Source organism: Trichoderma gamsii, assembly GCF_001481775.2.
Source record: "Trichoderma gamsii strain T6085 chromosome Unknown Scaffold_3.2, whole genome shotgun sequence".
Taxonomy (NCBI): Eukaryota; Fungi; Ascomycota; class Sordariomycetes; order Hypocreales; family Hypocreaceae; genus Trichoderma; species Trichoderma gamsii.
In genome coordinates this window covers 795,641-818,461 of record NW_020171340.1, presented here as the reverse complement: position 1 = coordinate 818,461, position 22,821 = coordinate 795,641, and the positions used below count along the sequence as shown (strand labels likewise).

Below are 22,821 nucleotides of genomic sequence, written 5' to 3'. Positions count from 1 at the left end.
TTGTTTCTTCCACCGCATGCCGGCATGAGGTTGTCACACGGAAGTCGTGTCGTTTCTGGCCAATAATAGAGAGACCGACTGCCACCCACTAGCTCACTACGAAGTTGTCAACGCATTCCTAGACAGAATGCTGGGCAACGTTAACATCAAGGTGGGGGCGGGTTTGTTCACAACCCATGATTGCTGACTAGATGCGAGCGCAATACTACTATAGTAATACGCATGACTGGAATAGGCCGACTTCGAGGCTCAAACTGGGGGGAAACTAGGCTAAATAGTAGCTGCAGCCCCTTTCCCCTGGCTTAATCCATCCGGCTTACACGATAGTCGCTGCTATTGATAGCCTATGCTTTTCTACCTCCATGGGTTTACAGAACGGGGCTACATTCATCCCGATCGATCCTATGTGGTAATTATATTCATCCCGAGCGGTTCAATTTTGGCTCTCTATGGGAATAAATGAAGATACTGGTGAAAATAATTACCGACATAATTACCGGCTCATATCCTACCGTCGGGGGCTTCTTCTGCGACTCCAAATCTTCTTCTTTTCTATCTTACTATTTTCCTTCTCTCTTTATTTTTTCTTAAAGTGGTGGTAAATTCAGGATCGTATTTCTTAAGAGATAATAGCAAACCATCTCAACTCCATGGATGCATCGACAGAAATGTCTCGTGCCTGGGCAAAGTACATAGAAATGCAAGCTTGCATAGCCCCCCATTGCGTACTTTGCACTCTAGAATTGAAAGCCGATGAGCCCATTCTTTTCAGTGAATTACTCTTCCCCCATTTAAGAGGCCAACTCTAACGAAGAACTTATAGCATCATCGAAAGAAGAACCGATTTCTCTCCAACAGGGTACATATTATCCATGCGTAATCAACAACTGCCAGCACATCGATGGGCTCTCGCTGGCTTGCCACTCAATCTGTGCAGCAGAGGGTTTGCCATCTTCAAAAACCTTGGAGGTGACCACTTGGGACCCAGGGTTTGAACTACCACTTGCACAATCGGCTGATCTCAAACGCCTTCTAGCATCTAAAAGGGCCTCAAGGCGCGACCTGGTGCGATCAACTTTGAAGACAAGAGAGAAGATAGTCGGGGCTTCAAGCGGCCAAGTGAAAACCTCCTTCCGTGTATGGGCAACATATGTGACATTACATGGCGAGACGTATGTCTCATCGCTAAGCAATAATCATGGAGATGACCTTGTTTACGATCTGGGGTCGAAATCAACAGAAGATGTTATCTATGTTAGACGAGGCCCTCTGGGCGTGAAGAGGATTGTGGTCGCCTGCTCAACAGAGACTCTGGAGATGGAGAATCATCCACTGGATTGGTGGCAAGTCCTGCCGCTGGTTGAAGACTCTATACTCCATTTCGAGTTTGATGTAAGTAAACATCGTGTGTCTCTTTATCAGCTGCAGTCTTGTTGATGCATGCTAACTACTAAGGGATTCAAACTACGCGATGTTCGAGAAGCCGAACGAGGGATCTGTCGACCGGCGTTATGGTCTGCCCCATTCTGTCGACGAGACCTCATCCGTTTCATTGTGTCACATTCATCGAAGCCATCTAGATTTAATCGCCTCAAGATCAATGACCCAGAAACGACAGGATACTCAGTAGCGTGGAACCCCTTTCACCTGGCGCTGAAGATTGCGAGGCACACGGCCACGGATGACTTGTCATGCTACGCCGAATTACCTCAAGACATGACGACATGGCTATATTTCCCTATGGGCCGAGGCGAGCTCCTCAAGGAGATTTGGCGTCGAGAGCATACACACTGTTGCCGAACAGAGATTGATTTGGTCCTGGTGACTACAGCTGGTCGCGTGCACGTACTGGGAAAGCACCCGATACCAGGCCATACATATGTTCATACACGTATCACTGCACTTCGAAACGAGCCAGATTATCTATACGTCGATGACTCTGCTGGGATACTCGAGCTGGCTCTCAATCCAGCGCCGCCAGAGATTGAAGACCCGTTTGGTAGCTTGAGCTTGCCGGTACCGACGTCCCAGTATCCAAAAGCCGCTTCTGCCGAAAGCTTTTTTTACACGTCTGCATCTCTCGATAACCTGGATTCCTTGGAGCCGTGTAATATCAATGGCGTCACCACCGGCGTGCTTTTACACTATGGCGACGGATCACGAGCAGTCGTAGGGCAAGTCAGATTGGACAGACTGAGCAATAAGCAACATGTGCCCCGCGACGCAACGATCCGATTTGTCGTCACTCGGAACGTAGCCCAATGCCCGAAAGTCCGCGGCGTTTTGGTATTGACGGCGGATATGCATGAGCAGATTCCTCCCGTGAATGTCGGATTGGAGTTGGAGGTTGCTTGTCGGGGGAGGTTGGAATGGTGGTATACTTTGAGGCAGTGCCAGCTTGCTTATGAGGGACGGACCAGTGCGTCAGTAGTATAGCCAGCGTTTGAAGATTGTGGGGTACTTGGCTTAGCATGTATCATGTTCGATATAACGAGTGCTTGATGCGATTTGGTGTTTTCTGCACAGATGAGATAAAGATTGGGTTTTGGTCGGTTGAGATTGAGTATTGTACAATGCAAATTGGGTATTGATCAATGCAAATTGAGTATTGGTCAATGCAGGTTGAATAGAGCGTCGGACTACAAAAGTAGGCGCCGCTGAAGGATCGCTGACGATATATTGGTAGCAAATCCTTCGGAATAAGTAGTTACATTTGCAATAACACAGGGGAGCCACGTGAGGTAAGCAGATTGTCCTACAGAACAGTTACTCTATTTTCCTAGCTATTAATAAGAGAGTTGTCGCTTCCATGTTGTCTGCTTAAATAGTTATGAATAGGCATATATACACAACCTCTCGCTTAGTGCAATGAGTCAAGCCATCTACACGCCTCCGATCAGCGTCCAAACAAAACGTCAAATGACTCCTCCCCTCCTTTTTTTCCCACTGCGGCTGACTCTCTCTGTCTCTCTCTCATTCTTGGCTCCTACTTGCAACTCCCCATGAGCCGAATTGCAAACGAACCTCGGCTCAAGACGGCAAATCAGCGGGTCAACCTAGGGGTGCCTCTCCCTACGAACTTTACCGCGCCTCCGATCCCTCCCGGCCTAGTTTCGATATTTCTGTTTGTAGCTTGTTGCTCTATTGCTGAACTTGTTCTTTGTCTTAGATAAGATTGCGAAAAAAGGATACCCACCCGGGGGGGTGTGCCGTCATCACCTGTGGCTCGGCACCCCGCATTATCACAAGCTCGGCCTGTGGTCGGTACGAGGGAAGGGACGAATAAGAATAACGTCACTTTTTTGTTTGTTTTTTTTGCACATGGGATGATGGTTCGGGTGTTGCACAATACCTACAGTACATTACATAGTAGAAGAACAAGAAATTATTGTAACTTTTGATCAATATTTTTTCTAAATAAAAAGTAATCCCTCTGAAGATAGTATGCATGACAATTGCTGCATGTGCTTGTGTACAACCCCTGTGCTAGTTACTGCCTCCGGCCACACGGAGCTCCTCCACACACAGATCGGACTGGCAGCCCCGGCCATTCAAGCCGAAATTCCTCCACCCGTCCGGCTATGGCCTTCTTCACCTACCAACTTACGTATGTACTCATCCCATGTCCAACGTATTACGGTACTGCTACCCCATAATTGATCGTACTGAAACCGAGCTGTATTCCAGTCCAGCTCCCATCAGCCTTTCAAAAGACGAAATGATTCCCACACCCCCTTCTCCTTTCCTTTCCGTAGCATGTGGGGGTACCCAGGGCTGAAAGGTGACTTCTCAAAGCCGCGGGCCAAAGCCAGATTCCCCATGTTTTTCGTTGTGTTTTCGCGGGGTCCCAGCGGCTTAAGCCTTTTACAAGTTTATTGGGCAAACAATACACACGTCTTACCAAAACCAGCCTATAATCATCTGCCCAGCACCAAAACCCCGGCTTTCCGGCCTGAAGGGGGGGCAAATCTATTCCAATAGACACAAAGTCTACCGAGCTGTGGCTCACGCTGTTCTTACCTTATTCAAACTGTTGATGGACATGGTGATTTGAGTCTTGTGATTGGGGCTGAACGGTCCAATGGCTGTGGCTTTCTCTTCCTATGTAGTAGTAGTTCCTACATTCTAGCTCCAAATCGGGCAAAAGGGGGGCGTGTGTAGAGAGAAAAAGCCATGATGCTGGCTGGGGGGCTAGAGAAGCCGGAATCATATGTCAAACTGGTGGCTGCTTTCTTTTTAAAGAAGCGTATATCGGCTCTTTTCTTTGGAGTATGACTCTTTCTTTTTGTGTTTGTTCCTCTTGTTTTCTTCCTTCTTCTTACCTCTCGTGTCAATTCCCTCTTCCTATTTCTCCTCACTGTCTCATTGCATCCCTCCTGCTATGCAACTCTCCCCTGCATTCTAAATCGCTTGATTGAATACCCGGCTCCTTGTGGTCCCCAAATCGCCTAGCTATCCCCATAGCTTCATATTTAAACAAATATAAGCTCGGCTCTTTCCGCGTGGTGGCACACGATATCCTCGGCAGCACAACAGTGGTGACTCACTAGAAAACTGAAAGCTATAAACAAAACAAAGAAGCATATTCCGGAGAGCAATCATTCCTAGAAGAGCTCATACATACTTCCTTTTAAATCCGAAGCACAGCCATCACAATGACAAGAGAGGGTTCAAAACAACCGCCTACGGCGGCGACAAACCTCATCGGTGCGTTATTGTCCTTTACTTTCTCTTCATATAATCAAATGAGTTGTCAATGTAACTAACATGCTTCGTTCCCATAGCTGGAGGTGGTGCCGGCATGATGGAAGCTCTCGCCTGCCACCCGTTAGGTACGTCCTAACCTCTTATACAAACTCACAATCCACAATAAACCATCATCATAATAACACCCACGCAGACACAATCAAAGTGCGCATGCAGCTCTCCCGTCGCGCGCGCATGCCTGGCGCCCCCCGCCGCGGCTTCATCAAAACCGGCGTCGAGGTCGTCAAGAAAGAAACCCCCCTCGCGCTCTACAAGGGCCTCGGCGCCGTCCTGACCGGCATCGTCCCCAAGATGGCCATCCGCTTCACCTCGTTTGAGTGGTACAAGCAGCTCCTCGCCGACAAGTCCACCGGCACTGTCTCCGGCCGGGGCACCTTCATGGCGGGTCTGGCGGCGGGCGTGACCGAGGCCGTGGCCGTCGTGACGCCCATGGAGGTCATCAAGATCCGGCTGCAGGCGCAGCACCACTCCATGGCCGACCCGCTGGATATTCCCAAGTACAGAAACGCGGCGCATGCGCTGTACACTGTCGTCAAGGAGGAGGGCGTTGGTGCGCTGTATCGCGGCGTTAGCTTGACGGCTCTGAGACAGGGATCGAACCAGGCTGTCAACTTCACGGCGTACTCGTACTTTAAGAACTGGCTCAAGGACTACCAGCCTCAGTATGCGGACGGCAACCTCCCCAGCTGGCAGACAACCATCATTGGTCTTGTCAGCGGCGCCATGGGTCCTCTCAGTAATGCTCCCATCGATACAATCAAGACTCGCCTGCAAAAGACACCCGCCGAGTTTGGCACCACTGCGTGGACAAGAATAACCACCATTACCAGCGACATGTTCAAGTATGTCTCTAAAGAAAGCTTGGATTGATGCAGAAAGCTAACATCTTTTTTCCACCAGACAAGAAGGTTTCCACGCCTTCTACAAGGGCATCACTCCTCGTATCATGCGAGTCGCCCCCGGCCAAGCCGTCACTTTCACCGTCTACGAGTACCTCAAGTCAAAATTAGAAAAGAGCAACTTGGCCTTTGTCGGCGGCAAATATGAGGAGTAAGAAAATGGCCTTGTTTGAGAGTCGATTGCATTTTTTTGCGATATACCCCTTTGCTTTTTCATTGATCGACCGAGATGAGAGGTCAAAGATAGTCTCTGACTGTAGCCTAGTTCTAGAAAAGAAATGAAACAGGGTCAGCCCTTGCATGCATAAGAAAGGATATTATGGTTTGTGAATAACGGTAATTATATGACGGCAATCATGTTTCGTTTTAGAGCTTTTATCTTGCACCCCCGGAATGCGGAGTTGGATCATGTACGTTCTGGGAGAAAGGAAAGGAATTGTTCCCAAGGGACTTTCAGTAAAAAAGCTGGATATATATCTTGTATAAAAAAGTATGGACAATGTTCTATTCAGGCTAGATCGTTCCGTTCGTGTGTGTCGTAACTCGTGAGGGCGTCTACCTGCCCGGGCGCTTGGGCCTGCTAAAGCCCGATGATACCACCTTCTTGGGATGGAGATCGTTGAGTACTTCCTCCTCGGTAAGCTCGCTGGGGTCTTCCACCTCAAACTTCTTCTCCAGGGTGATGCCAGCCTCTTGCTCGGCAATGGTGAGGACGGCACGCTTCATAAGAGGGTACAGCATCCTGCTCTTGATTGCCTTGTTTCCAGCCGTGGCGGGGCAAGTGTAAAAGAAGAGCACCGGGGTCTGCTCAGTTCCTTCGTGGGTGTGAGTGAACCGATAAAAGGTGAACCGTGGCTCGACTGGCGAGATGCTCTTAATGAGACTGGTGAGAGAGCTCGGATCCAATGAGTCAGTCGCCAGCTCGACTCTCTCGGTAGCTGCGTTGATTTTCTGCGTCACACATGATTAGTCTCTTGTTTAAACCACTTTCTCATATCTTCAAGGAGGCTTTACCAGTGTAGCTGCGGCCTTTTGCCCTTCAGCAACCTCCTTCATTGCCGCAATGGCATCCTCGTTTACCGGCATCGACAGGCTCTTGCTAAGGTGGATTTCTCGGATAGCTGTGCCAGACCCAGCCTCCTGCTCAGCTCTCTTCACGTCTCCCAGCGTCTTCTCCTCCTCAGTCAGGGGAGCCTCCAGTGCATTGTGTGCATCGTGGGCCTTGAACCCCTTTTCCGTCAACTCGTGGGCCATGGTCATGAACGGCGTCTCGCGGAAGTGCTCGGTGCCCAGTTCCCGCGTCAGCGTCAGACGCGTCGAGGCGAACAGCATCTTCTGGCGGACCTTGGCGGCGTCGGGCACGTACGTCACGGCAACGAACCTGGGCGAGTCTTCGTAGCGGCGGAGGATGGCATAGAGGGCGACATCGGGCTTGATGAAGGGCTCGAGCACAGAGAGGTTCTGTCCAAAGTCGGAAGACGTGCCCGGGATGGTCTGAACGGGCGTCAGGGTCTCGCGCTCAATGGTCACCAGCAGGGCAAAGTCGGACGGCGTCGCCAGCAGCGAGCTGAAGGCCTTCTGGAGCTCCTCGGAGGCTGTCTCGAGATTCTGCGGTCAGCACACCGCAAGGGGGAGGCCAGTTGGTCGGCCATTGCATTGTCACGGCATCCGTACCTGAGATTCCAGACTGCATGTTGGCCCGGTGCTCTTCAAAGATTGCAGTCTATAAGTAGTTTTCGGTTCAGGCCGGTCTGTTGCCTCGATCCGCTGATGAAGACTCCAAGTTTCGGGGTTCTGGCCAGAGCCCGACGACGCATCCAAGTCCAAGCTGCTGCCCCGCCACGGTTGCACAACCGCGAGAGCCCCTCCACACAGTGCCCCACCAGGTGGTGTGTGTCGATCCATATTCACAGCTACCCTACGAACAGGATTGTGAAGGTAAAATGATACTAGCCAACTACTGGGTAAAGCAAGTAGGTGTACAACAAAGTATATACATAGCAATGTCATTTCATTTATGAAACAGAGTTATTATATATCGAGGCATTCCCCGAAAATAGCCAACATGCTGGCCACAACCACAAACATCTGGGCAGGTATCCAAACATTAATCTACCTTGGGTGGTTGAGCACCTGGATTATGAATGAAATCATAATAAAAGTCACTTATGACTCGTGCACTATGCGGTCAAGAGAATAGTCAAATTGAATCAATTATTTTGCAGTCTTTCTTGTACAATATTGAGTGTGTGCGTAAGTCTTTACTGCACCTAGCTATCAACCACTGTACCAGCCGTCAATCAGCTTCCAAAAATCTCCCAAACACAATCCACTGAGATATTGCTCATTATTGAGCTCCTCCGGCTTATCAGCTTGACAAACAATAATTCGTAATATTTTACCAGATAATTGCTGCTGCCAGCAAGATGAATCCGCCACAGAGAGGAGGATTGGACCCAGAAGGAGAATCTGATGCCGGAACGTGAGAGGGAACCGGAGGATCACCCTCGGGTTTCTTGCTTGGCCACGGCCAGAGAGTGCTCTCGGGGGAAATGACAGGAGATTCATCTGGCCCTCCAGCAGGATCACAGTCATTCGCTGAATCAACACCACCAAGATGTGCACCAGGAGAGCCTGGAGCATTCCCACCAGAATAAGACTCTGGTTGAGGTGAAGCGCAATTGGCAGCAGGTGTCGCATTTGGAGCTTGTTGATTAGGGCTGGAGAATGTTTTGGGCTCCGGAGCATTGTCAGTTGGAGTAAGAGGTCCCTGGGAGCCCTGGGGATCTTGGGGGCCCTGAGAAGGCGTGCTCAAGCCAGTATTGCTCTCAGTAGCGCATGGTGATTCTTGAGGACTCTGAGAGGCGGGAGCGCCAAGAGTTGGATTCACTGATGCTGCTGGATCTCCAGATGCAGGACCAACGAAAGATGTTGGAACTCCTGGTGCTGGCCCTTCTGGCGTGATTCTCTGAGGCTGCCACGGCTCTCCAACTGACGAGACGTCGGTAGATGTACAAGAAGTATCAGCCACCGCGACAGAAGATTGAATGCTTGTTGGGTTTCCATATGCTGGCGCCTGGCTAGGTGTAACTCGTGTGTAGACGTTGGCAATGATAGGTGCATTCTCTGGGCAGATGCTCCCACACATGCCGAGAGTGCTGTCTCCCGCGCAGGGATAGTCACACTTTGACTCGTCGGCTGGTTGAACACCATTCGCATCATCTCCACATCGGCAGGAACTGTAAGATTCGGTTAGAGGCCTAGAATTTGAATCAGAATGGCCTTGAAACTTACTCAGGAAGAAGAGCGGCGAATTGGTGACCTTGGCAGGCATGTTGGCACGCTTCAGGAGTCAGGCGGCTGTCAGAAAACACAAGCGCATTTCCGAAGCAAGACGGGTCGATCGAAGAGCAGCCTTGGTACGAGAATGAGCCGTAGCTGTGCAAATTCTGGCAAAAAGCACCAGTGGCACCGATAATGGCGAGTAGAAAGATGCCTATCATCTTGTTGATAGGAGGGAGCGGCCGAGTGTAGGATTTGGACTCTGACACTGACAAGGACAGAACAACGAGAGACACAGTTGGAATAATGAACGATGGGTGCAGATTGATACGGACAGAAAAGAGTAAGGTAGGAAGAAAAGAAAAGAAGTTTTGGACGAGTTTGGGAAACTTTTGGGCGTGAAGGTGGAAATGGAAGTCAGTGCAGAGGGAAGGAGCGCAGGCACTGGGAGGCAGGTGCTGTCTCTCCTTCCTGTAACACCAAATGATCATCTCGAGTGCCGAGAATTAGCGACAAGATTGAGATTCAGTGGAATAATTGGAACGAGTAAGAACAAATATATTAGGCAGGAACTCCTGTTTTCTTTATCCTCGCGAGGTCTTCATTGCGGTTGCGTTTGGCATCTCCTATGGTGAGCCGATTAGCAAGGTGACATCAACTTCGTTGCATGTTTGGCGAGAAAGCTGTAATGGTATGAATGAAATGTAGAATTTTCAACCAACGTACTAGATGTCTTATGATATTGTCCTGGAACATGCTGCAAGAGTTGATGTTCTACTCTTAATGTGGAATTGTCTGATTGAGTGCAAGAATACTTTCACATCTGAAGCACAGCCCTCTGCATAATACACCTAGCAGCATATAAGCTAATTTGCTACCTTTTTTTCGGCAAAGAATCACTGAGTAAAAGCAAAGCAAATCTATTGAGCCATTACAATCTACATCAATGCCTCGATTTTCGATTTGAAAGGCCTCAACATCTCGAAATCTTGAGAGGCTTCACGGGATTGGCCAAGAATCCGCGTCTCTAATTGACGGACCCACAGTACCTTATCCAGTGGATTAGGCCCATATTTAGTTATCGCCTCAGGCCAAAGCAGCCTGCTAGCCCTTGCAAGCGCACAAACGTGAGCAGAGGGCACGAAAACCCCAATTTAGCGAACCCATTTTCCAAGTGCGCCAAAGTTTACCATACCAGGCCCCTTCGATTTTTCAGTCTGCTACTATCACGATCAACTCATCCCAACCCACCGTTGAGCAACCACAGCCAAGATGAGCGCCATCAACAAGATCGCCGCCAACAGCCCCTCGAGGCAGAACCCCTCCGAGCTTGAGCAGAACATTGCTCAGGCTCTGTTCGATCTCGAGAGCAACACTGCCGACCTCAAGGTTGCCCTGCGACCTCTGCAGATCGTCTCTGCCCGTGAGGTGAGAATGACTTGAATGAAAAAGAAACAGCTAGAGACCGAACATTCTTCGACATCCTGTTCCCAAAGCTCTCTACGAATGGCTTCGACGTACGATTGGGCGCGTTCCCTCCCTCGCAGAGAAGGATATATGTTGTATGAATTACCGATTCGACAGAATTGAGTCGTTCGACAACCCTCTCTCCGCGAAAGCAAAAATATTTTTGGAGGGACGCGCCGTCTGGCCTGAGTACTATTGACTTCTGTGGAGCAGGACGGGAAGCGGTCCAAGGCATTAAACTGTCCTGGAGCTCGCATGCTGACTTTGGGATCTTGATTAGATCGAAGTTGGCCACGGCAAGAAGGCTATTGTCATCTTTGTCCCCGTCCCTTCCCTGCAGGGCTTCCACCGTGTTCAGCAGCGGTAAGCAAAACAATTCTCATACCCCAAGGCAGCCAACTAGAGACTAATTCCCATCTGCAGCCTGACCCGTGAGCTCGAGAAGAAGTTCTCCGACCGCCACGTCCTCATCCTGGCTTCTCGCCGCATCCTTCCCCGCCCCAAGCGCTCTGCCCGCTCCCGCAACACCCAGAAGCAGAAGCGTCCCCGTTCCCGCACCCTGACCGCCGTCCACGACGCCATCCTGGCTGACCTCACCTACCCCGTCGAGATCGTCGGCAAGCGCATCCGCACCAAGGAGGACGGCAGCAAGCTCCTCAAGGTCATCCTCGACGAGAAGGAGCGTGGTGGCGTTGATTACAGACTCGACACCTACTCTGAGGTTTACCGAAGACTCACTGGCCGCAACGTCAACTTCGAGTTCCCCCAGACTAGCGCCTCTGAGTTCTAAATTAGTTAGAGGAGAAAAAGAAAATTTTAATCGGCATTTCTAAACTTGTCAATGGGAAGCCCTTGGGAAACAAGGCAGTTAAAAATGCGTTGCTCTGTTTATAAAGCATCGGTGGGTTGGTCAACATTTGGGCATGGCGTCTGATATCAAGGTAGCTTTTGTTTTTTCTTCAAATGATATAAAAGCTGCTGGCATGATTTGATCAATTCACTTATCGCTTCCTCTTCCCTAAATTTTGTGCTCTATCTTGGTCTTTGTCTATCTTCGGTGTCTATCGCTGTAAAACAAGTCGTCGTCCATCAATCTCGACTGATGCGCCCGACCCCCAGCACGCACCAATATGCCAATTCTCGCTTCTCCCTCGTCTCCTTGTTGTCCTTGCTAGGACGGTCGTCCATGTCAGCTTGCGTATCAGCCTCCCATTCCATGCGCACAAACATGGGTATTTCAAGAATATCTTCGCCGCTCTTGAGCGGGCTGGTATCAATCTTCTCATTGCCCTTCCTAGGCAGATGGTCGATTCGTAGAGAAGCCGGGATGACTTCCAGCACGATGCTCACCCAGTTTCGCCCCTTTTCCCAAATCTTGCCCACTTCAGGACCTTCATCCGCCTTGCGGCTCCTGTCCTTTTCGTCGTCCTTGAGCGCATCATCCCACATGTCGGTGTTGGCGTCGACCTCAAACTGTGGGCACAACACCGTAACTCTGCTGGAGAAACGGCCAGGGGTTGCATTTGGCGAGGCCAGCGTGACTTTGATGTTGTCAAAGAGGGGATTCTTAAAAGTAACAACAAAGTGGTACGGCTGATGCGGCTTCAATGGCGCTTCTTCCTTGACCATGGGCCTGTATGTGACGGGTGCAGGCGCAGCGGTTGGATTAAGCGGCCGGATGGTGATTGTGGGTATGTACGATTTGGCAACTAGACGAATCTTGAATCTCGTAGACGTGACTTTTGCCTCTGGCTTTGATATGATGTGGCGACACGCCGGGCAACGTTTTGACCGCTTGCTGCGAAGCAGGTATGCAATCGGCCGGAGTTCGTCCTCAAATTGTATAGGCTCTGTCTGCTCCTTTCGCTGTTCCAGTGAAGCTGTAGCGTCCCATCCTCCGCTGATGAGCTTCTTGATCTCCTTTGACTCATCTAAGTTGGCGATTTTCAAGCCGTCGTTAGTACCGAGTGCCTCGCGCATGATATCCGCAGGACCTTGCTGCAAGCGACCCTGGTGACCCCGGCCGGTATACAAGGACATGATGCGAGTCAGAGCAGCCGGAGACGAAAATCCAAGTCCATCATGTAGTGGCAGCCCGCGTATTGAGGTGTTTGTTTCCGAGAGCCGGCTCTGGTAAAACGCCTTGAGGTTGGCAAACTGCAAATCGGCATCGACCTGGTCGTCGGGCACGGGTGGCTCATCTGGATTATCTTTTCGACGGTCCTTGACGTCCCGTAGCGTGAGCTTTGGCTTGCCTCCGTTGTTGATCTTGGAGAGCTGGTTGTATATGCCACTAGGGCGATCGAACTCGATGCCAATCTCGGTCGAAGTCCAGTTGCAGTACTGGCAAAAGAGCGCGTACGGCCCCCCCGTGGGATTGGTCTGATACTGCGTGGGCAAAAGGTTCGCATCTGTGGTGGGTTGAATGGCGCCGACTTGGAGCGGGCCGATGCATACTGGACACTGATAGCAACTTCGCGTACATCTGGACCAAACAGCAATCAGTTTTTGATCATGACAAATCTTCGTTCGCGACGAAAGGGGCCATGCTTTACCTGTTACCTTCGCTGCGCAGATTGCTGCTAGGCACCTCAAAGAGGCAATTGGGGCAGTAATAAGTGACAGACTCTTCTGTCACGCATCTTGGACATCGAATCTGCTGGCAGTCTTCGCAGTAGAGGAGATACTCGAGAGGATATAGGCTGTAATTTGATCGCGGGGCTTTGGGGTCAAAGGTTCGCTCGTCCTCCTCAGCATTGCCGGAACTGAGTACAGTCTGATCCGAGCATGGGCACTGGATGTATGTGTAGGGAGTCGAAAGCGACATTGTTCTCGTTCGCTACATCTCCGTTGGTTCGATTCCACGAGTGCAGGTGGGCATCGCTAGCCGTTGCTCTCACCCACAGCAAAACCTCGGTGAAGAGCTCCCACCTCGAGCAAGGTGAGCTCGGTAAAGCTCCATTTCCACGTGATCCACTGCTGCTTATCAGATCGCCGACCGACCGCTTATGTAAGTACCTTTCTAACCAATCATTTTCGGTACGTCCCTCGTATTTGTTCCCCGCTTTCTCTTTTGCAGATGCGCCCCGGATTCTGGATGATCGTCTTGGCCAGAGCTCTCACAGCGGGCGATCGATATATTGCAATGACGCTGACATGATAAGCAGACGTACATCTTCGATTGACATGCGCACGCTGAAATTTCGGCAGTGGCGGATCGGCAGGTCTTTGCTCGTGGGCGCTACCATACGAAGGGCGAGACGGAGCCGGCCGCTTTCGTTTGATGCTTGCAGCGCTTTCAGAGCAGATCAAGCCTTTTTACTTTATCGCCGGATTACTTTCTGTGGCAATTTGTTCAATCAAAAGTCTACTTTTTATCTTTCACTATCATAATTAATTTTTTCACATCCGTGGTTGGGTTTGGTCAAGATCGACTCTCCGTACTCGCTCTCGTGTAAGCCAGTCGGCCGACGCCTTTCGCTGAACCGTGATAGACGACTTGGAACCCCCTTTTTTCCATATGGCTTCGCAAGCTATACGAAGACACAGTGTAATTTCTAATTGTTAAGGCACAATTACTCCGTCATGTGCCACTCTGTAGCAACCCTAATTATTGTTGTTGCCTCTTCTGCAAGCTTGTTATGCGGCTAATGAAGGCAGCTAAATTGTAATAACACTTCGTATGAAGCATTATGGTTCCAGACTATAAGGTGAACTGCCACTAGTGCTGTGATGTCAGTTGCGTTTGCTGTCTCTCACTTGCTATGGTTGGTGGCTCTACTAGGCCGTGTCTTAGAATGCAATTGCGGCCAACAATATATACGAGTATGCTGCCGCCAGGTTTTGTCGGTGAAGTTTCAAGTGCTTTCATATGTCTCATGAAGATACTAAACCAGCACGTTGCGTGGCTAGGAAAATCTTCTACAGCTTTTCTACTTTAGGAGATGTAAGCGGGGGGGATGAGAAGTCTGTCTCTGGAGGCGTGTTGGTTACTCGTACGGATCGTTGTGCCACCACGCCTCTTGGTCAAGTCAGGCCAGGAACAAAAAGATAAGGAAGGCACGGGAAGAACAGGAGTAATCAGGAACAGCGGCTTGCTGCTCGTATTTAGCCTTTGGCTTCAGCTGGGCTGAGTGAGCACACAAAATCACTATTTTACGAGCGTACGTAAGGCTGACAAAATAGATGGGCAAAAAGAAAGTCAATGGGCTTTTGTACTAGGAATCTTCCTTGCCGAGCGTAGCTTGAGTGGAAACTGCCTGTTGTTAAACGTTTAATCGGTGCGATACAATGTGGAGATGTGTCTTGGATTCTTTGCCTAGTTGCCCAGGCATAAGGGAAAAAAAGCAAGACTGAGACTAACTGTGGACGAACAGCAGGACCCAGCAGCGTCTCACATGCTGTAAAACCAACCACCTGGATAGAAGGGAGAGGTGAGGGGAAAGAGGATAATATGGAAACAAAGCAGCATTTGAACGCTTTTCCTATCGGCGGTTTTCTTAAATCGCCATATGCTGCTGATTTCGGCCACCAACCCGCTGCCAGCCTAGGGCTCTTTTATTGGGGGCGATGCAGGTAACGCAATTCTGGCAGTCAATGATGCTGGCTGTCCGCACAACGTCGGGCGTGTTTTGGCGCATCGGATCTGAGATGGCCGCAGCCCGCAGTCCGCCAGAGCCGCCCAAGTGGGGATACAGCTGGGGTGGTGAATATCGCGGATCCCTGTCCGATGGAGATGGAGAGAGACGAGAGACTTGGACGGCATGGCATGATGATACTCATCACTTTTCTGCTTCGGCCCACTCCCGGGCGCTTCTTCAAGGATCGGCCACGAAGAGACAGGGAATTGTCGCCAGGATGGTATTCCAGCCGTTCGGAAGAAATAGAGGATTTTGTGAAAAATAGCCGAAGGAAAATCTGATGCGCCCTGGAGCGATAGTCAGGAACACACACCGCATCGGCGTCGTCGTGTAAGCTACTGCGAATAGGGAAACGAGACATGTAACAGGTCCAGTTCCACCAGCATGGCTGCGGCAAGCCCGCGAGCTTCTTGCGACTGTGTACAAGTACAAGTAATTGCCATTGCTGAGCTTCCTCTCAGCTTGTCAATAGCGTGAGTGACGTGGATGCATCTCGTTTGTGTCTTGTGAAAGCGGGCTTGCGGGAGAGAGTGCGAAGGATCCCTGGCGTCATTGTCGTTGCAGCTACAGTACATGTACCCAACCAAGGCTTGACTGTAGCATGCGCAGATATGCCACGGCATGTGCATAATGGGACATGATGGGTGAGCACTGCGTGGTGGCGGGACCCAGACCAAAATCTGGTTTTTTTTCCTTCTTCCCTCGTGGTCAGACTGGCCTGGCCGGTCGCGGCCTTGTCGATATTATGCATCCGGAGGTTGGGCCATGGCCGTTGAGCAGGCTCGCTTCTCCGCCTAAAGAGGGGAAGAAGAGATGGATTTAATCAATTCTGCTGTCGAGGGCAGGGATCATATACTATGTACAGTAGCATTCGACGCTGCTGTCTAAATCAATTACTCATAGGTGTTGGTGCTGAGTCCATTTTCGTTTCTTCCTGCTTCTCTCGACTTTTTTTTTTCCCTCCATCGTGGCCTAGCCGAAGTGGAGTGAAGTCATGCATTTCGACCACATCAGACTCCATGTCGCTGCCAGCTCACCACCGCCTCGTGGGCGCTGCAGAGCCACTGAGCGGCTGGCGGACCCCTGCAAGCGACGAACGCTTAGCATGCGACAGCGCCCCTCCACTTCCAAAAGCTGTGAAAGACGCCTGGCTTGGCTTTTTGCAGACCAGAAAGACGGCGATGCCATCCCTGCGCTTCTGCATGTGCTCTGGCGCCTGTACTTATTGGCTGCGCTGCGCACAGCAACAGCTCAAGGTACACTGCCTGACTGCTAATCTTAGCAATTGGGCTATAATAGTGCCAAGGCGCACCGGCACTGTTTTACTTGCAGGTGTCTACGCTGCTTGTAGAAGACGCTTGTAGATCTACATCTAATCTGCCTGGCGCTATCCGTACGTGTAGAGTAATCTGTCCATTCAATGGTTGAGTGTATTTAGATGGTCGCGGTGGTGGCAATGTCCGTAGTTCCGTGGCCTGTAATGGGTACATCATGATATTACATGCGAGGGATCGAATTGTTACCAGCACCCGGCGCTGATGCAAAATACAGGGGCCGCATCCTTGCAGATTTTTGGCTGCTGGCCTAAGCTCCTGGCTGCTAGGGGAAAAGGAAAAATTGCAATGCACTAATTCTGGGCTAAGCACCGGGCTAAGAGCAATTGCCTTTTCAGCTCCCGAGAACAAGAAGAGCTACGAAAACGTCGTCCAGACCTCTGGGCCTGGCACCTTTTCTTCCTCTCCTCTGCTTTATACTTTGCTGACCTCTGCCACCGAAACGCCCCTCCCGGCTCGTGTGAGCCCCTTTCCACCACTCGCGAGGCAACGATGGCTCTGGACCAGTGACCGATTCTATGGCCGCTTTCGACTGCGAACCCGTACTGCCGTGATACCGCCATCGAGTCGACGGGCGCCCAGCAAGCTTCAAGCCTTGCAGGAACCACACGCCGGCCGTGCAACACGAGAGCGGGCTCGCCATATTAGCCTGTGACGTCTCGGCATTGGCCTCTGCGTGATTCGTTACTTGACGTCGACTGGCTGCCGGCCTGGCCTCTGTTTTACCTTTGGATCCTGCTTGGGAGGGCTGGCATGGTGTGAAGGACGCAAGACGAGGAGCATTTTAGACTTTTCTTCTTCTCTTTTTGTTTGCTGTGGTGGATGCTGCAGCCTGCATATATCAATCTTATATACACAGGGTATATATACTAACTTGACGCCGGGTGGCCTGTCTCATATCATTGGAAGCTATCCCGCCCCCCTTGCCCAGCAGTCTCCCTCACCAAAACGCCGGTCCTTTGCGGGCTTCGTTTGCTGCACTCCACTCCTGTGTGTGTGAATAGCTCGTCTGCCGCCTCTGATGGCCGGCCCGAGGGCGAGATCAAACAGCGTCCGCAGGGCTCGCGGACTTTCCATTGGAGAGGATGGCAAGGTCGTGCCGCTTAAGCGATGGGACGGCGCCAGCAGGACGTGCAGGGACTGGGATGGCCTACGAAGGGTGAGTCGAGACTGATAATGACAGCGAGGCCTGATTTTGAACACGAGGCTAGCGCCCAATTGCGTCTTGGTAGCATTCATCTGACTCTATGGTGTTGCTTATAGGACTCGGATATCTGGGAGAGGAACGGCAACTGCCTCATCCACTTATACGCCAAGGGCGATTCAAAGCGTGGGCCGTCTTTCAAGCTGCCATTTGCCGCTTTGCTCTCGGCTGGCTGCTTGCCTCTTGTCGAGAAATTTCTAGTTCTCGAGGGCATCGCATCCAATACGGCGCAGGAGATTGAGCGGTGGGATCAGCTGCATCCTAGGTCGACAGCTGAGCTGTATATACCGGCCCCGCTCAATGCCACTGATAAGCAGGCGAAGCAATATCACCTAGCCATACGAAATCTTTGCGCATGGATTCTGGGGAGACCGATGGTGGGCCGGCACTTGGGCAGCACCCTCGTTGCGCTCCTTCACTCTATGCGCGAGTTCCGATCCTCGTCAGGAAGCAACGTCGATGACTTGTTAAAGTATATGCGCCAGGCGCAGTACCTCGACATGGTTGGAGCGCCTACTCACGCAACGGCGGCCCTTTACGTAGCGGAGACATTTCAGCTTGGCAGTTTGTATAAACGGGCTTTTGCTCACTGCGTTGGCATGCATGACCGCCTCTTCTACAACTCGGAATACCAGGTAAGGAACGATACGCCCAGAGGTTGGGCATTAACCCACATATTTTACTTCTCTCTCCTGCTTGGTTTACTGGTCATGCAATAAGTGTACAACCCATGCTAATTTCATCTCATGAAACAGCTCATCAGTGCGATATCGCGATCGCTCGTCCGCAGAGCACGTCTGGAGATGAACGCAATGCTTCAGCAGACAACCACCAGACTCCGGAGCTTCCTCGACGAAGAATTATCTGAGACAAACTTGGGCATTCCAGCTGCCACTCGCGCCCACCTGGAGCGGTTTCGAAGCTTTCTGATGTCCTTTTATTCGGCCAAGTTCGGCTACTATCCTCCTATGGCTTTTGACTCTGGCCTGCTTAATACCATGGCGAATGATTTCGATGCGTTGTACGAGCTATTGGTGGACAACAACTATACTGCATCGGACAGCATACCCTCCACAGCAGTGGGTGGCATCTGCACTGAGCAGCTTGTCCAAACCTTTGATGAGACCAACCACTTTGAGCCTCTACCGCACCCTCTACCCCAGCTGCCTCAAGTGGAGACTTCTACTGATGGGCTGCGTCTCCTGTCCAAGATCCCTTTCCTAGAAAAGGTAGCTCCAGAGCAGCAACAAATCACGATTGCAGCTCTGATTACGGCATCCAACTGGACGGAAAAATGCTTCAAGAATGATCTCGTACAGGCGTACCGCAGGTTCGAAGAGGCCATTATCCTTTCCCCTACCAAGGCCGATAAGAACGAAAAGATCTCCCTACTGGAGGCGCGCAAAGTACGATGGGTTCTGATCTACGCGGTGCACCAAGTTCTCCGCCGTGCAACGCGAAAACCAATAGAAGTGGATGGTGAGGACGCGCCGTACCACCTTACAGCCTCGATGAGCTGCGTCCCTCCATGGTCATCGGCACCTCGTGATTCAAAGAAGTCCTTACGCATTCAAACCGACATTATTGCTATCGATGAAAACGCGCCCAAGCGAACCATCAAGATTCAAGAGACGGCAGTCGGCAGGATAGAGATCAAGCCCGACATTGACTATTTCGCCTTGACGCACAAGAACCGCAATTCATCCTTATCCACCATGTCTGATAGCCCATCGCCCACCACCTTGTCCCGCTCAAGCTCATTTACTATGAGCCTGCGGCGCAATTCGACTATCCGCAGGTCACTGAGGATCTTGAGGAGGAGCTCCATGTCGTCGGGATCACAAGCGTCAATGACGCCGCCTGGGAAGCCATTGTACCACGAGATTGTTGTACAGGGCTATGGCAACGGAACACAAACAGTTACCGTGGAGGCGGACGAGGAGGGGCTGACGATGAAGGGCAATCTGGCGGGTCGCAGCGACTCGACGGCATCCACACAGTCGAATTCGAGCTCCAGCACCACGGCCTCGTCAATTCCCGAGAGCATGAGCAGCACGATCGACACGCTCTCCTCGAGTGTGTTGTCCAGCCCAGCCACGCCTACGTCCGATGCGGTGTTGGAGCTTGAGCTTATGCTCGCCCGCTGGGGTCCACAAGACAAGGCGCCGGTAAGAATGGGGCTGCCGCGTTCGGTCTCAGCCAGCGCCCTTTCCGGCGACGTGGAAAACTTGGCGGCGGGGCTCCACTACTACCCAGAAGCCTTGCCCGAAGCCCCCTTGAACAGAAAAGAGGATATCAAAAGAAAAAGAAGGAGTTTAGAGCCCGCACGGTCGGCGCCGGCGCCTGCCGCCCTGCAGCGACGCTACACCATGCTTGGAGACCTTCGACGGAAAAATTTTGGGTTCGAGACCAGGCCCATCTCCGTCCGCATTCGCGAAAATCGCATTACCGAGGAAACGTGGACTCCCAGCCGGAGAGATTCAGATGATTGGTCCATGATGCTGGCGTTTATGGACGGGACTGATACTAAAGACGCTACAACAACTAATCAAAATGACGCCTGGGCACAATATTCAGATCTTGGAGGACTTACCGATATAAGTTAGTATATAGACATGCCCAAGGTTTGGGGCGTAATGCGCAATATGACTCGGAGGAGGACACATACCAAAGAGAGGGAAAAACGGACACGACATTTTCCAAGGAGGAAAAGCAAATTTTTTTGGCATTTCATTGTTTTCATGTTTTGTTTTTATGGCTTGGTTGATACCCTGTGTCGGCTGACACGTTTACGATACCATTTTCTCCGGCGGTCATTCATTACTGGTGTATTGGACATTCTTTCTGTTTTACAAAGTCCTGGGATATGGTATAAATCGGGATACATGCTTAGGTATACAAGAGGAGTCGCCCTCTTAGACTGGACGCTTGAATATTTATTTTGTAAGAGCTAGTATCTGAAATAGCAAGTTGAGCATTGTTTTTTTATTTTTGTTTTCATTTCTTCGTGCGAATTGCTTTGCGGGTATAGTGCCTACAGACAGAATTCATAAATGCATATCTATATACACACCTTTTGTATGTATATTTATACAGATACATACACGTGCAACTTGGCCTCTTGCCAACTCCTTGGCTCCTCACACTGCTGGAAGATTGAGCGAATATTCAATACTGCCCGTATCCTAGACACAGTCTTTGAAGTCCTCCGTTCGGTTTGATTCGCCGCTTTTAGTCTCTCTTTGAGCGTGAAGTAGAATTGAGCGAGTCGATGAGGTCGGCGCCGATGGACCAGATCATGTAAGTTGGGCCGACGAGCCAAGCACCGCTGTTTCCCAAATTAGCACTTTATTATTCATCATTTATTTATTTTCCCCTTTTTGGTTCATAATTGAGATTGATGTTGAGGAGAAAAAGATGGACGCACTTGGGAATGATCCAGAGGAGAATGAGGTCGTTGAGCGGGTTGTGGCCGATGTTGTCAAAGCCGCTGTAGTATTCGTTTGCCCCTATAATTCGTCCAATTGGCGCTTGTTAGTACGCGTTTTTAAACATGCCATGTCAATTGAAAGAAAAAAACAAGGGTTCATAATTTTGACTTACAATACAGAATCGTCTTACTGAGCGTCATGACAGCAGCGGCGTAGCCAAACAGCGTAGCCCTTGCACCGCCTCTGCCAGCCAGCACTCTGGAACCCCCATCGGTAGTCTTGCTGCTAAACAGCCACGCGGCGATATAGTACAGATACATGAGCGTCTCGGCGGCATTGAGCAGGCCCTGGGCGCTGGTGAAGCCGTTGCCGGCGTTGAAGGCCTTCCAGCCGTAGATGTGGTCGACCTCGCCGTAGAGCTTGTAGGGCGCCCAGACGGGCCAGTGGAGGGAGCCGCCGGGCATGGACAGCGGGCGCAGGAGGACGTAGCCCGTGTCCCAGATGACGAGGGGCAGGGAGATGGCGAGCCAGACGAGGGTGGCGGTGGTGGGCGCGTGGCGGAATGAGGTTGAGGACAGCTTGGACGAGGAGGATTTGGATCTGGCGATGCGTTTGGCGGAGGGGGTTGCGGGGGGGAGGGAGGAGAAGGAGGAGGAGGGCTCGACAGAGGCGGCGCGGGAGGAGGAGGCGCGGGTGGTGACCATTTTGGTGTTTTGGTTGATTGTGAGTTGAGGTTGAGTTGAGGTTGAATTGGAGGTGTTAATGGGTGGCGGCGAGATGTATCGTGAGATGTTGTCAAGTGTTGTCGTTGATGTTGTTGTTGTTGGCCTCGATATTAATTGAGATGAAAACAATGGATGAGACGAGACGAAAAATGAAAAAAAGTAAAAAAGAAATGAAACCCCAATGGCCGGAGGAATAAACAACTTTGGAACCCTGAAATGAGGGGGAGGGGCAAAATAGCGCGTTAGGTGTGTGTTGGTCTCCGAATTAAGTGTGATGGGATGGAGCAACGCTTTTATGAACAGATGGCGATCTTTTTTGGCTTCAATTAGGTTTTTCTACTAACGGTTTTGTGACAAAAGAAGAGAGCAGGTGGAAGAAGGAAACTTTTAAATGAAAGCTACTGAAGAGATATTACAATTGTTACAATTACTGTGTGTGTGTTGGCGTATTACGTGTGTGCGCGTTGTAGAAAAAGGACAGCATGACAGAAAGATAATGGCGAATCACAGTGAGGCGGGAAGGATGCGACATGGTGTGTGGTGGGCGGCGTGGCGCCACGCTGCGCTGGGGTTTGAAGAGATTCAATACGACGCTGCTGCGCCAGGTGAGGCTTAGATGAATGAGCGTGACGGCAACACGCTGGAATTTGAAATTATAGATGGCGATAGTGATAGCGAGTTTCGCTAATTGTTGCTGGCGCTAAATACGTGTATGTGCCGAGGCTGAGATTGAGATTGAGTAGAGTAGGTACAGCTAAGAGTGTTGAGCGGTATTGGTAGAGTTGCTCCGAAAGCCGTAGCTTCGGGGCAATGATTACATGGGAACTGGTGGACAGCTATTTAAGTTAGTTGTGTAAGTTAAGAGTGAGGGGGCATTGCACGTGGCAATTGAGTGGTATGTTGGTATAATGGAGCTTTTTATATGCATTGGTAGGTAGTAGGTATGCTTAACCGTACGTACCCAATGACGTATGAAGGGGGCCCTCAGCGCAAGGCCTCGGGGAAGAAAAAAAATGCTGTGAAGCAGTTGGCGATGGCGACACTTTTTTTTTTACCTCATACGCCTTTTGTC

General features: G+C 50.8%; 9 protein-coding genes across 9 annotated transcripts; 4 read left to right on the top strand and 5 right to left on the bottom strand.

The window, feature by feature from the left end:
* Positions 1-650: 650 nt before the first annotated feature.
* Positions 651-2,436, top strand: TGAM01_v201255 (hypothetical protein; the record flags this gene model as incomplete). Its single annotated transcript, XM_024548728.1, has 3 exons — positions 651-771; positions 824-1,392; positions 1,456-2,436. 3 exons carry the CDS (start codon positions 651-653, stop codon positions 2,434-2,436), a joined length of 1,671 nt encoding a protein of 556 aa, XP_024406544.1.
* Positions 2,437-4,655: 2,219 nt separating this feature from the next.
* Positions 4,656-5,821, top strand: TGAM01_v201254 (hypothetical protein; the record flags this gene model as incomplete). Its single annotated transcript, XM_018805483.1, has 4 exons — positions 4,656-4,707; positions 4,785-4,832; positions 4,901-5,609; positions 5,668-5,821. 4 exons carry the CDS (start codon positions 4,656-4,658, stop codon positions 5,819-5,821), a joined length of 963 nt encoding a protein of 320 aa, XP_018661392.1.
* Positions 5,822-6,221: 400 nt separating this feature from the next.
* TGAM01_v201253 (hypothetical protein) lies at positions 6,222-7,359 on the bottom strand (the record flags this gene model as incomplete). The annotated part of the gene is made up of 3 exons (XM_024548727.1): positions 6,222-6,617; positions 6,681-7,261; positions 7,341-7,359. 3 exons carry the CDS (start codon positions 7,357-7,359, stop codon positions 6,222-6,224), a joined length of 996 nt encoding a protein of 331 aa, XP_024406543.1.
* A 705-nt stretch (positions 7,360-8,064) lies between these two features.
* Positions 8,065-9,169, bottom strand: TGAM01_v201252 (hypothetical protein; the record flags this gene model as incomplete). Its single annotated transcript, XM_024548726.1, has 2 exons — positions 8,065-8,905; positions 8,961-9,169. 2 exons carry the CDS (start codon positions 9,167-9,169, stop codon positions 8,065-8,067), a joined length of 1,050 nt encoding a protein of 349 aa, XP_024406542.1.
* Positions 9,170-9,728: 559 nt separating this feature from the next.
* TGAM01_v201251 (hypothetical protein) lies at positions 9,729-9,908 on the bottom strand (the record flags this gene model as incomplete). The annotated part of the gene is made up of 1 exon (XM_024548725.1): positions 9,729-9,908. A coding segment is annotated over one exon (180 nt), but the record flags the coding sequence as incomplete, so codon positions are not given.
* A 312-nt stretch (positions 9,909-10,220) lies between these two features.
* Positions 10,221-11,205, top strand: TGAM01_v201250 (40S ribosomal protein S7; the record flags this gene model as incomplete). The annotated part of the gene is made up of 3 exons (XM_018805481.1): positions 10,221-10,376; positions 10,696-10,778; positions 10,839-11,205. The coding sequence occupies 3 exons, from the start codon at positions 10,221-10,223 to the stop codon at positions 11,203-11,205; spliced, it is 606 nt and encodes a 201-aa protein (XP_018661390.1).
* Positions 11,206-11,504: 299 nt separating this feature from the next.
* Positions 11,505-13,242, bottom strand: TGAM01_v201249 (hypothetical protein; the record flags this gene model as incomplete). Its single annotated transcript, XM_024548724.1, has 2 exons — positions 11,505-12,871; positions 12,978-13,242. The coding sequence occupies 2 exons, from the start codon at positions 13,240-13,242 to the stop codon at positions 11,505-11,507; spliced, it is 1,632 nt and encodes a 543-aa protein (XP_024406540.1).
* A 4,168-nt stretch (positions 13,243-17,410) lies between these two features.
* Positions 17,411-20,199, top strand: TGAM01_v201248 (hypothetical protein; the record flags this gene model as incomplete). The annotated part of the gene is made up of 3 exons (XM_018805479.2): positions 17,411-17,548; positions 17,653-18,228; positions 18,349-20,199. 3 exons carry the CDS (start codon positions 17,411-17,413, stop codon positions 20,197-20,199), a joined length of 2,565 nt encoding a protein of 854 aa, XP_018661388.2.
* A 625-nt stretch (positions 20,200-20,824) lies between these two features.
* On the bottom strand, positions 20,825-21,728 carry TGAM01_v201247 (hypothetical protein; the record flags this gene model as incomplete). The annotated part of the gene is made up of 3 exons (XM_018805478.1): positions 20,825-20,921; positions 21,021-21,102; positions 21,197-21,728. The coding sequence occupies 3 exons, from the start codon at positions 21,726-21,728 to the stop codon at positions 20,825-20,827; spliced, it is 711 nt and encodes a 236-aa protein (XP_018661387.1).
* Positions 21,729-22,821: the final 1,093 nt, after the last annotated feature.